Genomic DNA, 17,566 nt, shown 5'->3' with positions numbered 1-17,566 from the left:
AAGAAAGGGGTAACCAATCGCCAGAATTATTCATAGTTTCTTAACTTTTTAATTTGTCTCAATCAAGGAGAAGGAAAAAGTAGCTGAAAGTTAAGTAAGAGGTTGTGTGTAGAGATAATAGGAACCAAGGAATTACATGATAGGCTAAGCTTTCACATATAGTTCTGTATCATTGACTGTTAATCTCTCTCCATACAGATTATGCAGACTATCTCTGTAATCACTGGTTGCTGTATCTCCTATGGTCTAAGCTATTTCTTCTTTCAGCAGATATGTAGAGTCTAGTTATAGCTGTAGTTGCATCTCGAATTCTCTATTCTCTCTGCTAAGTGTATTCTGATTCTGAAAAGAGAACTCTATTGGATAGTGTATATCACTAGCTAACATTCAATTTGAAACTGATGGGATAGCGGCTAATATACTAGTATATACCTTATTTTTAGAACAGGTCATCTAGTCTGCTTACCGTATTAGAAATTTTAAAGCATAGCGAAATGTAAAATGGTAATGTGTGAAGTCGCAGTGAACATGTGTGTGTTGTCTATTATGTGATATTTTGATGTTATTTTTTCTCGAGAGCTCGAGAGATCAGACGAAGATGATCAATGTCGTGACTGTAGTGTGCCCTAATTTTAATATTGAATATGAAGATGATTGACTGTACTCTAACTAATCTCGACTCTACTGATAAACTAGAACTCCTTCAAAAATGTCTAATACCTTACCCTAAAATATAGTATAGCATCAATTTACTCATTTATCCATCTGTTATACCCTAATATAAGATTATGTATCTAGCTGAATCTAGTCAGTGATATTCATTATTTTTGTTATTTGAGTTTGAAGGAATCTATCATCTACGTCATTTAATCCCAAGCTTCTCAGTTGTCTCAATGAAAGGCAATTTCTCTAGCTTGAGCTCAGTCTCAGGCTCCTTTTTGTCTATGTTGTGCTATTGTTAGTAATTCATACTTTTCTACTTTTGGAACCTTTTTCCAAGTTAGATTGTCTGTATAACACGTCTTCTGTTAATACATCTTCCGTGCATGTTGTTGTGGTTATTATATTAAAGTTGGTAGTATGGTTTTGAGTTTTCCTATCTCTAATCGTCTTCCTCCCAGAATAATCATCTCAGCGTATTAAACTGATCCCAGTACTTTAATTTATTTATAAATATATTGCTCATTCTGAATTTCTGCAAGACTATTTATAATCTAGCATAGTCTCTTACTAATTGAGATTATTTAATCTCGTTCATATATCATGATTATCTTGTTTGGTTTTGTTGTTTCGAAGACGAGGGTTTAGCTCATTTTATTTTAAATTGGGATTATGTGTAAGCGTGTTGGGTGCACTTTCTGACTACATCTCACCATTGTCTCAGTATTTTATTAAAACCAACTGCTTGCACATCTAACATCACAGAGATATCTGTGCTGATGCTTTGCTATTTCTCCAAAATGCTGTGGTAATTGATGAATATTGGTGGGCTTTTGCAACCATCTGTCCTCTGATTCATCATAATTTCATTATTGCTATTTTTTTTTTCGCTTGTGTTTGTACTCAAACCAGGTATATATGTATGTATCTCTTTCAATCTTGCTCCTCTTGCTTCTGGTTAAGTGCTGACTCTCTGTGACGTCTCCCTCTTCAGCTTTCTCATTCTCAGGATCTCGGCAAATAATATGGCTCTCTTGCACTAATCCTAAGTACTCTGTTTTAGCGTGGTGTGTGCCAGTTGGGTTCTTTTTATTAATCCAGTTGAAGTGAATTTACATAATTCAACAATTGTACAGAAAGAATTTTTCGCATTATGCAATAGTGTATTGCTGTCTAATTGTTGTATAACAAACTTATGGTTGGGTATGTTACCAGTTGAGATGTGATAGTAGCTCTTAAGGGCATCTAGCTGTGTACCCACTGGAGAATTTACTTATAATGTGATTTGTTTCCAACTAGTATATTACTCATAGGCTGCTTATGAAAAAACAAATATACATAGTAATGTCCTGTGCTTAAACAGAAAAAGCTCAGCAGTGTATTCATGTTCAGTATTGCAATGCGTCATACGTCCAAACGATTATGGAAGAATTATCTTTAGCTCTCTGAATAATTCAATAGAGCTTACTTGTTTCATTCTTGACAGTAAGACCCACCCAGTTCAAACAAATACAATAACTAAAATCAATTAACTATACGAGAGCTCATGATTTACGTTATATATTATAGAAGGATGTAAGTCTAAATGAAGATAATTGTTTATCTTTTTGTAGTGTGTAGTGCTGTGATTCTTTCTTTGAAATTGTTCTGTTGTTTGTTTTTTTTTTTTATCGAACTTGTATTCTCTGTGATTACAAGTTAATATCTGTGGTATGTTTGTTGTTTGCTTTTCTGTGTTGTTAATTGTATTTGGAACTCATCTGTAGTCCAGCTGTGCCTTTCGTACTCAGCGAATATTTGGCGCCTGGCTTGCTGCCTCCTGTTGCGTGTTTAAAGGCATGTGGCCACACTGCCTGACCAAAGGTAATGTCTTTATTTGTTACAGTTTCTGTTTTTTTTTTTTATTTGCAACATATCTTAGTTAGAATTAAGAATAGAAGTTTATATATCGCATTTATTTTTTGGAGTGTGAGAGGAGAATTAAAGATATTGAACAGAGCACATCTTCCACAAAATAAAGTGTTAAAACTCATTATGTATATACATTGAAAATGTGATCCTATTCTCTTCAGTTCGTAGTGTGCCATAATTGCCTAAGTCTATTTTACCGACATTGTTTTCTGTGCGCACGATACTCTTTTGTTCCTTAGCACATTTGTCTTTGAAGCTTAACCAGTGTAGGCATCATAAGTTATAAGCGAAGTGTGAGTACTTAGAGCTTTCTGTAGCTTTGGATGCTAAGTTCAAAAGGTTATTGGCTATGGATTGTCTTATGTCTATTTTTTAATACAGTCCTCCGAGTGATGTCAACTTATAGCTGAAGCTGCGTTCCCATTGGGTGTAACTGCCCATCCTGGGGTGTGAACGTTCGTGGATTCGAATAGGGGGACAGTTTGATGACACGTTCAGCAGCTAGCTTGTGAATTATCGTCTTGAGTTGGTCAGGGGCAGATGAAGATATGTCGATTGTCCAGAGATATTATTATTGGAGTCGTTACTAACGTAGTTATAGGCGCTAGTGGCCCAAAGTCAGATAATAGAATAGAAGTTAATATTGCAATCTGAACAATTTATCTGATCTGAACATAAAATGCACAACAGTTAAAAATTAATATGGTTTAGTGCGTAATGTTAAAAAACAGTAGATACTAAATAGTTTACTGCTCTTGGTGAATTTGACTTGAACAGTGAGTGGCAGTCGCGATTTGTCACGCGAGGACTGGGAGAGGTAAGGAAAGCACGATTGAAGTTCCCCTTGCAGTAAGGGGGGGTGCTTCCTGATCCTGCTGACCCTCTCGAGTTGTGCATTAGTGCGAGTAGTCTCTAAAATAGAAACTAATAGTGAAACCTCTTCCGATATCGGGAAGTCAGAAAGGGCATGTCCATTCTTAGACTTTGCGGTTCTCGAGGAGAAAGTACAAACATGATCGATAAATTGTGAGAGAGTAACATGCAGCAAGGACACACTGCAGTTTCAGTTTATGCTTTTTAACCTGTTCTCTCTCTGGATCAGCTTTTCCGTTCTCTGTAGAAAGTAGCAATCCCTAAAGTAAATACATTTGCTAGATGGATGTAATCTGCGTCGTTTTATTATGTTAGTCCATTGCTTGACTAACAAAATGTCCTTGCTTAAAGTAGCTCGAGTTGTGTGCTGTTTGACTATGATTGTAGAGCGTCCGTGACGAAAAGGCTACAGAACAATGATAGCTACTGAAGGGGATTGCATTTTAATAACCAGCTAGATCGCTACTTTTGGTTGGAATGTGCGCATAGAAAGTCAATATCTATGCAGTGTCTGAAAAGTGAGCTGGAATAATCAGGTTGTATATCTGTTCTCAGAAGTAGTAATTGACTAGTCCTTTTGTGAGAATCAAGATGGCAGGTGCTAAAAGTGAGCTGTAATGCAGTTGACTGTCCTGAGAAGTGTGTCTGACAGTGTCCTTTGTGACCAGAACAAAAGGAAAACAATTTAAATTTCGTTTGTATATGAGTGTTTTACCCCTGTGGGTCTTGGATACCCTGGAGTTGGCGTTGCAGACAGTTGTGCGGTGCCATATGGATGCTGGGAACTGAACCTGGGTCGTGTGGAAGAATAGCTGGTGCCCTTAACCACTGACCCAATTCTCTAGCCCTGGGAAAATGTGTTAGCCAGTTTGAAGAGAATTTTTTTTTGTTTGACTGTTTTTCTTATGAAATATCTTGGGCAGGCGACTCTCTGGGAGTTCAAGGCCAGTCTAGTCTACATAGCAAGTTCCAGGCAAGCAAGGACTAAAATGGGGAGGCACCCTCGAATCAAACAGAACAACAAGCAACCCTTGTGTATTAGTGGACTGAGTGTAGAAAAGGCAGAATCTCTAGAGTCTTTCGTCCTTTGTCTGTGTCCGAGTGTCCAGATTCACCCATGCGAGCTGACGAGGAAGAGGTTTCCCTGCCCGTTTCAGAGTCACCCTTGTTTCTGTCAGCAGAGAACAGGGCCATGGGTGTGTCCACTTGCCTTGTCCACTTGCCTTGATTGGACCGGGTGCCTGTCCACCTCAGTGTCCCGGTTAAAGGAGGCTTGAAGTAGCTTTCAGTTGAGACAGCCTCTAAAGTTCAGTCTCTTGAAGATGAAGTCATCCTGCTTCATTAGCTCAGTGCTGCTGTGTTAACTTTTTTTAAATCTCTAAGAAGGTGGAAACTATGTGTCTTTTTGTTTATATCTTCATTATCTAGAAAACACCCTGATTCCTAGTTCATACTTACAAGATGATTGTTGAATTAATGAATAAATTTTGAACACGTGATTTCCTGGGCCCTGACTTTACTAAACAGCTGTGGGGCAATGTCTCCTAGTGGAGACATTAACTGTCGGCTGCCAACATTAGGCTGTCCGTCCGTCCGTCCGTCCATCCCCTGCTATCCCATTTTATTCTGTCCTCTCCATTGTTTTGCCTCATTTCGTCCAACTCTAGAAGATACTGTGTGCTTCTAATAATAGTTCGTACCAACATTTTATTACTAAAGTTAATTCATGTCATTAAAAAGATATCATGGGCTCGTGAGAGACTGGGCAGAAGTGTTTGCCATGCATGACTGATTAATTTGAGCTCAGTTCTGCCACCCAAGGTGGAAGAGAAGAGGCAACTCTTAAGGTGTTCCTTGACCTGTATACCTGTGCTCACTTGAGTACGTAAACACTCTCTCTCTCCCTCTCCCTCCCTCCCTCCCTCCCCCTCCTCCTCCTCCTCCTCCTCCTCCTCCTCCTCTCTCTCTCTCTCTCTCTCTCTCTCTCTCTCACACACACACACACACACACACACACACAGACATACTCTGCTTTTAAAAAAGCTGAATGTGGTGGCACACACCTTTTAATCCCAGCACTCAGGAGGCAGAGGCAGACGAATCTCAGAGTTAGAAGCCAGCCTGGTCTCCATAGTGAGTTCTAGGACAGCCAGGGCATAATGAGACCTTGTCTCAAAAAACAAACAAAAAGGTTAACACACACACACACACACACACACACACACACACACACACACATCATGCCTGGGATGTAGTTCATTGGTTGAAAACATATGCATATCATATATGAAGACTTGGATTTGAAAGATTGATTTATTTTCATTTTATGTGTATGTGGGACCAGGAAGAGAGAAAATATGAAAGAGAATGGCGAGGGAACTGTAGCATCAATGGGCAAAATCCTAGTAAACAGTTATTACTGTACACAAGAGCCTTTTCTAGTGCATGGCCGAGAAGTGATTTATTCCCGAGCTGTCAGGGTACCGAGTGGGACAGCTGTTCAGAAGGACAGTTACAGCATGGTGCCCTTCTGAGATATTTCTCTTTGTGCATGGCTTTTAAGGCAGAACTTCCTTCCAACCAAACAGTATGTGATTTCCTATTGTATTTACTGCTTCTGTTCCATAGATTAATTGGTAGCTCTCTGGATATTACAATTAGTTGTATAAATAATTTTACTGATTTCATTTTTCTGGAATTTATTCCAGTGTATAAAGGGAGTTATGCTTGCATGGTTTAAAGTGGTAAGTTCTGTGATTAAAAGTTCACATTTTAATAGCATTCAATGTTGTTTTGATTGGCTTTCTGCCAATATGTATGTTTATAACAATTGCTTTCAGTTTACTTAGGAAGTGATGCAAAAAACGATAATCTTGGATTGACTATTCTTTCATGCTTTTAAGTTTTATGATGAAAGTAAACAAGTCTTTGTGCAGGAAAACTATTTTGATGATCAGATTTTAGCACCTCTTTTATATCATTTCTTTTGAACATGTAAGATCATTAAGAACATTAGGTTTAAGGAGAAATATTTAATCTTTGTAATCTTTTCAGATACTGTTAAAAAACTCCAGGACCAAAAGCATGACATGGAAAGAGAAATCAAGACACTTCACAGGAGACTTCGGGTAGGATGAATCTTCGTGTGCTGTCTCATTAGAAAGCATGGTTTTCTGGAACTAGCGCCATGACTTTAATCTGTAGATTAGTGGGGTGTCGGCCACACTGGACTTTGGGCTGAAAGAGGTGCAGTTATTTTAAGTTGGGCCTGACACTGGATTTCAGGTAGGAGGATGTACTAGTAGTGATTTATGGGCAGTCATTTTAGGGAGATACAGTAAAGAAATGTATTACATTTTGAAAAGAAAGTTTACTAACTTGATTTTAAAATCACAAACGAGGCTGTTTTTATGTGAGATTTCTGCATTCTCTGGGTTGGGTTGGGTAAGCTGCCAGCACCCAGGCTGCTAAGATGTGGAGGGAGAGAGTGCTAATCCTAGACCATGAGTCCTGACACAGTCGTTCTGGCTGCTTTCACGGTATTAGAAAATCACTTTGAGGTTGAGAGGGCTCATGCATGGCCAGCTGTGGCTCTGGGGGAAGTGAGGCCCCCGGGGAGACTTCTCTGCCCAGCCACACCCGCATCCTTCTTGTCTGTGGGAAGCGGCAGACCACTCAGTTCCTTACAGCCTCTTGTACGATTGTGTCTGCCTATATTGAGTTCAGTTTGTCTTCTGGCTTCCTCTTCCTTTTCCTTTACTTTAGTTTTTTTTTTTTTTTCCTGCTAGTTTTTGATGTCAGGGTATTTATAGTTTTTCACAGTATGGCTCACATACCATTTATACACCCTTACTTATCACTTTTATACTTTCACATACCATTCATATACCCTTACATACCATTTATGTACCTTCACATACCACTTATATACTCACATACCACTTACATACCTTCACATACCATTTATATACTTTCACATACCCTTTATATATCTTCACATACCCTTTATATATCTTCACATACCCTTTATATATCTTCACATACCCTTTATATACCTTCACAAGAGTTCCAGAGGTAAAGCTCTAAATTTTTGATGATATTTGTTTTCATAAGACTTGGCTTTGAAACTTGATGAAGAAGGGAAGTCTAACATTTTTCCTCATTAATATTTATTGAGCACTCTGAATACTTGATAGCTCAGTGGGAAGACCAGATGGCACATCTTTTCTTCATTAGGACCAAGTTCACTGATAAGAGCTGCTTTGTTTGTTAAAAATAGATAACAGCAACTCTTGGGATTAAAAGAAAAGTCATCATTCAAGAATATGCTAGGGCTTGCTAGGGCAAACTCATCATAAGCAAATTTTACTGCTTTAAATAAATCTGCATTGCTCTCCTTTGGAAGTAAAAAGTTAGTTTTTGACTGTAGGAAGAATCTGCGGAATGGCGGCAGTTTCAGGCTGATCTCCAGACGGCAGTGGTCATCGCAAATGACATCAAATCCGAAGCCCAAGAAGAGATTGGTGACCTAAAGCGGCGCTTACACGAGGCCCAAGAGAAAAATGAGAAACTCACAAAAGAATTGGAGGAAATAAAGTCACGCAAGTACGTTCTGAGACTCCAGCTGTGTGTTTCAGTAAAGAACAGTTAAGCCTCGTTTAGTGATGCGCCACGAGTGCTGTTTTGTCTCACGCTCACAGCCCAGCACTCTTGTTTCTCTTTAGACTCTAGGTCTGAAGTAGACAGAATCGGCTTCCGTCTGACCCCACCCCTTAGGAGATGTGAGATCTTGGTTAACAATCCTGCCTTCTCTACGCCTGGGTTCTCTCCCTCCAACATGAAGGCAGTATGCGGTGCTCTATAGTGTTGTAATGAGTAAATGAACTAATGCTTGCAAAGTGATTGGCCAGTGAACGTGAGTGACTGGTTTTGGGGAAACAACTGATAGGTACGGTGTAAGGTTCTTTCCATCACTCATTTGCAGAATTTCCATTTTTCAATGACCTCCAAAATAGTACCCTCCATATCTAACACAGACATTGTTGGAAACCCTTAAAATGACCATAGGAGGTGATACCTGTGATATGCTGAGACTCCGTCTGAGTGACAGAGAGAATTTATGTGTTTGATGTTGTTATTAAGAATTTGATTTTACTTCACTTTGAATAATTCTTAATTAGGCATAGGGAAAAGTGGTATTTCTTTGATAGGCTTTTATTTAATTATGGCTTAGTCCTACTGTGTTGCTGTGTTATCCATTGGCATCCTTAGATAGAATTTGGAATGAGGCCTAATGAATCCCCACTGATATAAAGCTGGCATTACTCTTTATATTATACTCTTTATATTGTTAAATAAATAGCTTAGCAGAAATGCCTTATTTGATAGTTAACCGTGAGTGACTAAAGTTGGTTCTGTCTGTCTGTCCATCAATCCATCCATCGTGCTGGGGATAAACTCAGGGCCTTACACATGCCAGGCAAGTACTCTCTCACCAAGCCCTAAAATTCAGTTCTTGAAGGATCATTCCATTGGATCCTGAACATTTACTAGTCTTTATATTTCAAAGAAATGCCTGCTAATAGAGGCAGCATCTTGGGGCTGGAGAGGTAGCTAAGTGGTTAGGAGTACTTCTGCTCTTCCCAGAGGATCTGAGTTTGCGTCCAGCACCCTTGTCAGGTGACTCAAGACTACTTGTAACTCCAGCTCCAGGGGACATGTTGCTCTCTTGTGGCCTCTGTGCCCCCCCCCCCCCCCACGCACTATTAAAAAAAGGGGCAGCATCTTATACAGCAGTGCTTGTCAGAGTGATCCTGGCAGCACTTAGTCGTCAGAGTAATACCAGTAGGTTGTTGACTATTTTCACTATGCTGATTTTTGCATTGAGAGTGAAGAGCAAATGTCAACTTGACGAACCAAGGCCTTATATCAAACTACACTTGTAGTCACAATCTCATTACAATACATAATAACAATCTTTTAAGTGCAAAACTACCTAAATGAAACAAAACATGGGCTTCACTTAAGAATGCCTTTCTTCAAGGGGAAAAGTATTACTTTTACCAAATCTCAGTCTTGGAGTGCCCTATTTTCAACCTTTCGTGTGACAAAATGGGAAGTATGAGCGGGCACTTCCCCTTAAAACTGTGTTTCCTGGTGTGAGGTTGCCTTGAGGTGAACACTGACAGTTTCAGTCTGAGCTTTGTTCTTCTCATGGAATGGCATTGTATTTGAGAACGACTGGGAGAGAAACTTGCTAATAAACTCTGACATTTGACTGCAAGTTCCTTGATAATGATTAGGAGCCTGTCCCATCAAGGAAAAAATCTGATGGTGTTTGTTGTTGATGAAATGTAGGTATTCAAGGGAGCGTTAGAATTTTGGAAAACATATCTGCCATTGCAAGATGAAAATTTAAAAAGTTTTTTAATTACATTTATTTATTTTGTGTGTGCTCCATTCTGTACATGTGGAAATGAGGAGGCAACTTGTGGGAGCTGATTTTCTCCTTCTACCATGTGTATTCTGAGCATCAAACTCAGGGTGTAAGCACCTCTACCTGCTGCGCCATCTCACTGGCCCTGAAGTTTTTTGATGCTGTCGTTAGTAATAGCAAATATGACTTAAGTGTACTATATGATTAAATGCATTTGAAAAACCTGTATAATGCCAGTATTTTTTTTATGATCAGTATATGATGTTACAGAATCAGATGGGTAGAAGAGTCTTTCAAAGTATTTAATAGACCAGTGGATTTTAGTGGAGAAGTTTATGTACACGGCTTCATTTTCTGCATGGTAGCTACCTTTTGTCTTCTCAGAGTGCTGGTTCTCAGACAGAGCTTCGTTCATGCTCCACAGGTGCTTTAGTGCTGCACCGTGTCTCCAGTCTGCAGCTAAGTGTTCCCCCGGGTACTGCCGATCTAACCCGGGGCCTTCTACCTGTTAGGCAGGGGATCCAGACTAAGTTACTTGCCTAGCCTAGCAAAATTTAGTAACTACCCTTGATGCATTTTAGTGTATATCATAGAATAGCTATAATTATCTGAAAAGGTTATTAAAATATTCTTCCTTATTCCAAATACACATTTGTTTGAGATCTGCATTTTTTTATATCTCAATAGATTGAATACAGAAGAAATGATAATATAGTTGTCTTCTAAGCACTTAAATACATATTTCATTTCTATTTATTTATTTTGAGACAAGGCCTGGGTAATCCTGGCTGTAGCTCACTATATATAGTCCAGGCTGGCTTTGAACTCACAGAGATCCACCTGCTTCTGCCTCCTGAGTGCAGGGATTAAAGGCATGTACCACCACACTTGGCTAAATACATATTTTTAAAAATTGTAATATACTGTTATTTTTCTTAGCAATTTTTTGAATTTGGAAAATAAAATTCTTTATAAAATATTTTTAGATTTTTATTTACCTCTCTTTTTTTTTTTTTTTGAGACATTGCTCGTCTTTGCTGGTCTAGAACTCTGTATGTAGACCAGACTAGCCTAGAACTCACAGAGCTGAATAAAATATTTTGTGGTCTTCATTAATTTAATGAGCTTTTCCAGTCCTTTGCAGGGATTCTCTTTGGAGACTGTGGCAGTTTTGCCTTGGTCCTAGGGAGCTGGAGCTTTGGTTCCGTTCCTTTGTATGCCCCTGTGTGAGCATAGTGCATCAGCTGGAAACAGCTGCTCATGAATTCCCAGGTCCCTGAGAAGGCCTGCATCTTCCTGGCAGTACAGAGCCAGAGATTCCCAGTTGAGCCAGGCTGCGGCCAGGCTGCCTCCCGATTTCCTGCTAATTGATTACTGGTGTCCTCACCTGACACTTAATGAAAGTGGAACTGATGGCTATTTAACTTGCTTAGGATAACCTGATAGGAGCATTTCAGTATCATTTCCTGCTGTTTACCAGGCAAAGAATATTAGGTCAGGCAATTGCTGTGTTCAACTGGTACAATTTAAAAAAACAAAAAACAAACCCTAATACCTTTTACTGCTTTTCAATCAGTAATTTAAAATGTGTATTTTTTTTTCCATATGGGCAAATGCCTTTATTTCACTGTTTTTTAGGCAAGAGGAGGAGCGAGGCCGGGTCTACAACTACATGAACGCTGTGGAAAGAGATCTGGCAGCCTTGCGGCAAGGGATGGGACTGAGTAGAAGGTCCTCGACTTCCTCAGAGCCCACTCCTACAGTAAAAACCCTCATCAAGTCTTTTGACAGTGCATCTCAAGGTAATTCAGTTACTTCCTTGTCTGTGGTTCCCAAGGCTCGTGCTTCTATCCCCTTGACTTACCATCCTGATCTCGTTTGCTGTTCTTTATCACTTCACTCTCAGATTCTTCAGCTTGCAAAGGTATCATACAGTGTCCTCCAGTGCATGTAGCGTGCAGTATCGTGTAGTGTCACATAGTGTCGTCTTACGTGTCATGAGTTAAGGCAAGTTCTATAGGCCTATGGAATGTACTCTGCTTTAGAGATCCTGGTCTCAGCTGCACACTCTACTTCTCATGCTGAGCAGTATCTTTTCTCCCTAGATGGATCACACTCATTCCTGTGATTTCTCGTATCTTCTTTATGCGCAGACTTCTGGAGACACAACTCTAGCTTCTAACCTTCCGAATTTCTCAATTCTCTATACCAAGTACCTCATTGACATTGACACTTGAGCATCTCTAGGCATCCTGTGTTCAGACCAAGCCCCATTTTCCAGCTTCATCATTCCCAGAACCTAGTGCAAGCACAGTTCTACGCAGTCATTGGAACCACAAACCCAGGATTCTGCTTAACTCTTTTCCTCACTGTCTGACTTCCAACGTGGACTCCTTTGTTCTCTTCCCTTTCTTCATTTTTAGGGACATAGACTTCAGTTCAGTTTAGCTAGTAACCAGTAAACTTCTACTCTCCTTGCCATTGAGAGCTTTCTTGTTCAAAATGCTGTAGTTATCTTATAATTGGGATGGAGTTCAGATCAAGGTTCTGTAACTGCTGGGCTGCTCTTCTTTTACTTTGTACAGCCCAGCAATACTGCACTTCAGGGTCAGAAACAAGCTGGGCTCCTGATGAGGTAGCTCTTACAGCACTAACCCTGAAGACATACCTGCTGTCTTATGTGTTGGTGTGCATTTGTGTTGTTTAGTGAGACAGGGTCCTGCTGGGCAGCCCAGGTTGACCAGAATAGTTACTAAGTAGCTAGCTCAGTCTAGTCTCAACTTGCTATCTTTCTGCCTCAGCCTCTGAAGTACTGAGATTGTAGGTGTTCACTGCCATGTCTGCCTCTTACTCTGTTTCTTAAAACTACGTAGTGATGCTGGGGATGGAAGCTGGAGCCTCATGCATGCTACAAATGCTCTACCACTGAGCTGTGCCCCATCCCTCTTGTTTTCTTTCTTTAGATTTCATTGATTGATGGAGTATTTTAGCCATATGATTAAATAGCAAAAATGAAGTACTGGCTGGTCCAGGAAAGCAAACCATTTGTCTGGTAGGAGAAGAAATACCTGTGTCATAGGCTCAGCCTGTGAGTATTCAGCATAGGTCAGGCATTGTCCACAGCATACAGTTTGCAGGAAATTAGGAGCATTGGCTAACAGGAGAATTCTTCCATGGAGAGGAATAGGAGACTACCCTTGCACCATGATGGGTTTAATCATTAACTTTCTCATTTGCTATTTTTGTAGTACCAAATGCTGCTGCAGCTGCAATTCCTCGAACTCCTCTGAGTCCAAGTCCCATGAAAACCCCTCCTGCAGCTGCTGTTTCCCCCATGCAGGTGAGTGCCGGGATCACTGAAGGCTCAGAAAGGTTAAGTTTGCATGGTAGGTCCTCTTTTTCAGCCATGCACATGTCTCAAGTGGGCGAATGGGCTGCCTCAGAAGAGATATTTGTAAGATTAGCTTGGTAAATTACCATGAGTATCCTTAATTGAGGCAAATTATAAATTGTGATGCTGTTCTGGAAAACACTGATTCTGAGTGTGTAGCTGGCATATTTTATCTTGCTGTCTAGCAGATCACTTCAAAACCTACAAACTTGGTGGCTGGAGAGATGACCGAGCACTTAGGAGGGCTTACTGCTCTGGGGGAGGACCAAGTTCAGACCCCAGCACTCATGTGAGATAGCCGCTCCAGGGGTAGATCTGACACCCTTTTCTGGGTCTCCTTGGACACCTGAACTCAAGTCTACATAGCTACACACTTGCAAATACACAACCCAGAATTAAATGTGGATCTGCATAGGCATGAATGGAGAGAAGAGTTGTTCGTGGTCGCAGTCGAGCTCAAGGATATGGCATTGCTGATCCATTGTAATTGACTTTCAGAGTTGCTGTTTTTTGCCATTGTTAGAGTGCAGCCAGAAGCAAGGCAAAAGGCTGTTCTCTGTGGAGCTCAGACCTTCTTGTTCTGCCATTCCTGACACTTTCAGAGTGTGGCTGAAGTGAAATACTTTAACATGGGTGAGGGTAGCCAAAGGAAAGATGGCCCCTGAACTAGTAGTGTTCTGTGATAAGGATAGCTGTGATTACCGTTCACCCTAAAATGGGGGCTGGGGCATTTTCTTTTTGACTTCTATATTGGGTTAATGATTGGCCCTATAATTTGTGAGTGGATAAATGCAGTTTCTCAGCCAGTGGCTTTGCTTTTTCATGTTTATGTAAGATGTGTCTTAATTTATAAGGAAGGCAAGGAAGCTCCCACCATGTTTTGCCTGCAGCTTTAATGCATTTTTGATGTTCTCTATTAATCAGACTTTTAAAAGAAAACCTGAAGGTTCCAAGCAGGATACCAAGTAAATCACACCTCAAATAGAGTAAGACGAAGCTTCTCTAGCATCTGTCTGTTACATTTCATGTCTAAGACATCATTTTGTAACATCTTTTTGAGGATAGGAGGATTAAAAATATCTGTAGCTAGAAACAAAACTCATTATAATTCTCTTTAATACATGTTTAGTCTGTCCAGTGTCTCTCAAGCCTAGCTGCACAGAAAACTACATAAAGAGTTTAGAAACAGATTCCTAGACATCATCTTTGTGACTAGAATATCTGGGACAGCACCAAGGTTGGGTGTGTTAGTTTCTTAAAAACTCTATGGGCAGGAATAATTCTTGTGTTGTGGAATAGCAGGAGTTGTCACAAACAAATGGAAAGCTGGACAAAAGGTAGGAAACATTGTTTTCAGACATTGCACCACTGTGGTCCCTGACAAAAATACCAACAGATGAGGGAAGTCCTACTGTGGCTCACATTGTTTTTCCGGAGGCAGTTTCTAATTGGTGGTTTAGGAACCAACTTAGAACAGAGAAGGACAAACCAGTTAGATCTGAGGATACAAATCACCATTCAAGGAAAATGAGACCCATAGAATTTTCAAGGCACGGTCCCTGGGAAGAGGAAGCTACACAGAAAGGGTCCAGACATTTCCATAGGTATCCTTTTGAATCTTTGCCTGAGGCCAGCTGACTGACCGTGCCTGGAGTGAAGCTGACAAGGCCTGCCTGGAAGAATTCTTCAGCAGCAATTGCAAACACTTTTGATAGTTTACATTGGGTAGGGTATCATGTGAGTTCATACCAGCCACTATGAAGAAACCTCCTTGAACAGATAGGGAATAAAGTATAGTGTTTGATACTCTAGGCCTGCCCCAGAAGACCTCAGAAGTAACTTCCCAAAGGATTAGGAGAGCTAGAAGTAACTGTTGTAGTCTGTAAACTCTCCCGGTGAGCTCCTCTCCTGGTAGTTATTGCCTGTGTACTCTTGTTGAGTGTTGGCTGACTTGATGATTTGTCTCTAATAACTAGATTATAGCAGAAGTATTATAACCTTCCCAGAGAAGGTTATAAAATGATTGGCTTCGGCTGTGAATGCGCCTCTTAGGTTCACTCACTCTGTGGGAACCCTCTATAGTTGCCATGTGGTGAACTTGTTCTTGCGGAGGACCGCTGAGGCTTACTGTCAACCATTGCAGATGAACTTGAAAGAGACCCCACACCTTTCCTCCTGTCTGTCTGGGATAACCAGTAGCTTGATTTGCCTTTTCACTGAAGACCTGGAGCTAGAGTTATCCAGCTAAGCTTTTGGACCCATAGAAATCATGAGATCATAAATGTTTATTGTTTAAAGTCACTGTAAAGTATGGGGGTACTTGACAGTGCAGCATACACCAGTAATATCATAGACTCTTTCCCCGCCAGAACAGTCTTACAATCTTTAGCAGAATCCAACAAAATAAAAGATAATTTTGTATTTACATGGAAATGCAAAGGGATTTGAATATGCAAAACATTTGCAAGATTTGGAGTGTTTGATTTCAACATATACTGGATGACACTGACATTATGTTTCACTGAAGAGAGATCAGAAAGTGGACAGAGTCCTGGGGTAGATGAGCTGATTTTCAGCACAAATGTCAGGATTATTTAGTATGAGGATAGGAGTAGTCTACATAGGATTCTGATTAACTAGATATGTATATGACATACTGTTAGGTTTATTTAGTTTGAGGGTAGATACAGATTCGAAGTATGACATACTGAAGTTGACCAGTAGACCCAAATGATAACAATATATATATATATATATATATATATAAAGCTTATGAACAGAAACATGAGTGAAAATCTTTGTGTTCTTGAGCATGCAAAGGCTTCTTATTTAGGACACAAAAATAACATGAGTCATAAAAGCAACTGATACTTGGGCATTAGGGTTTTAAAGTTTGACCTTAAAGCATATAAGCAAAGGTATACTGTATATAGGAGAATATATTCAAAATATTTACTTGTCTTAGAGAAGTATGCAATAACTTAAAGACAACATATAGTAAAAGGCAAACAGTTTATATGTAAGCATATGAGAAGGTGTTTAGCATCATTAGTCATCAGGAAAATGGAAATGAAATTCACAGTAAGGTGTCAGTCCATATCATGGCCAAAGTTAATGGTTAATGGTGTAAAGATGTAGAAAGCCGGGCCTTTTGCATAGGTCTTTTGGGAGAGTGAAATAAGTAGTTAGAAATTAGCTAGGTTTTTAAAAAAATATGGCTGGGGTTGGGGTGTGGAGGCAGAGGCAGGTGAATCTGTGTGAGTTTGAGGACAGTGGAGTCTACATAGCAAGTTCCAGGACAGCCAGGGCTATATAGTGAGATCTTGTCTTTAGGGGTGTGTGTGTTTGTAAAGCTGGAGAAAAGCCAAGGAAATGAAAGTATAAGGAAGACGTGTGGGCAACCTGTTACATATATTATGGATTAAAGTAACAGTGGTGGGTATTTCAGGCTGCTGTGTATCCCTCCATCAGGGGATAAGGAAATACCTAATACTGCTGTTGGCGGGGTTGCTGAGTTAAAGACCACAGGCCATACCAGGACAATTATCAAATTATCAAGTGGAACACATAGTTGAGGTCTGTTTGGAACCAGGACAAGAAAAACCAATAAAACCACAATAGAAACATATCCACATTTCGGTTTGGAACCTAATTTTGTGTTCAGCACACTGTCATATGGTAGTTCAAGAATTCTCATTAAACAGAGGAATAAAATTGTATTCAGAGTGCCAGAGGCTGTCGGGTCAGTGGTATGCGTAACTCTAAGGGGCCCAAAGAAGCATCCTGTGGCGAGGAAGTGTCCTGTGGCTTGACTGTGTCAGCGTTCTAGTTGTGATGTTTTAATATAGAATTGTAAGGAGACCAAGTGAAGAGGATGCTGGCTTTTAAAACTGCATAGGAATATATAGTTTCCTTATAATAAGTTTATTTACTTTAAAAATGATTTATTTTTATTTTATGTGTTTTGCTTGCATGTTTGTCTGTGTGGGGGTGTCAGATCCCCTGGAACTGGAGTTGCAGACATTTGTAAGCTCCCTTGTGGATTTGAGGAATTGAATCCAGGTCCTCTGGAAGAGCAGCCAGTGCTCTTAACTACGGAGCCATCTCTCCAGTCCCCAAGTTTATTTTTTTTAAGAGTACTGATCACACATTGTATGCGTGTGTGTATTATGTGTTTATATCCTCACTATAGCAGAACAAAGGGATTGTGCATTGTTTGTAACTAAATATCTACTCTCTGAAGCATTTATTTTCTCTGTGAGTTTCAATACTAGATTTAACATAACTGCTTTTAT

The 17,566-nt window shown here is 40.0% G+C and overlaps 1 protein-coding gene across 1 annotated transcript in view; it reads left to right on the top strand.

The window, feature by feature from the left end:
* Positions 1 to 17,566, top strand: part of Specc1l (sperm antigen with calponin homology and coiled-coil domains 1 like) — a 112,567-nt gene that overhangs the window by 45,184 nt on the left and 49,817 nt on the right. The window contains exons 6-9 of the mRNA XM_028874212.2: positions 6,499 to 6,572; positions 7,874 to 8,049; positions 11,519 to 11,682; positions 13,129 to 13,220. Of these exons, the coding sequence (XP_028730045.1) occupies positions 6,499 to 6,572; positions 7,874 to 8,049; positions 11,519 to 11,682; positions 13,129 to 13,220 (506 nt within the window). The remainder of the gene's footprint in view (positions 1 to 6,498; positions 6,573 to 7,873; positions 8,050 to 11,518; positions 11,683 to 13,128; positions 13,221 to 17,566) is intronic.

Source organism: Peromyscus leucopus, chromosome 16_21 (assembly GCF_004664715.2).
Source record: "Peromyscus leucopus breed LL Stock chromosome 16_21, UCI_PerLeu_2.1, whole genome shotgun sequence".
NCBI classification, from domain to species: domain Eukaryota; kingdom Metazoa; phylum Chordata; class Mammalia; order Rodentia; family Cricetidae; genus Peromyscus; species Peromyscus leucopus.
The sequence above is the reverse complement of the archived record's forward strand: the minus strand, read 5'-3'. Positions and strand labels throughout refer to the sequence as shown.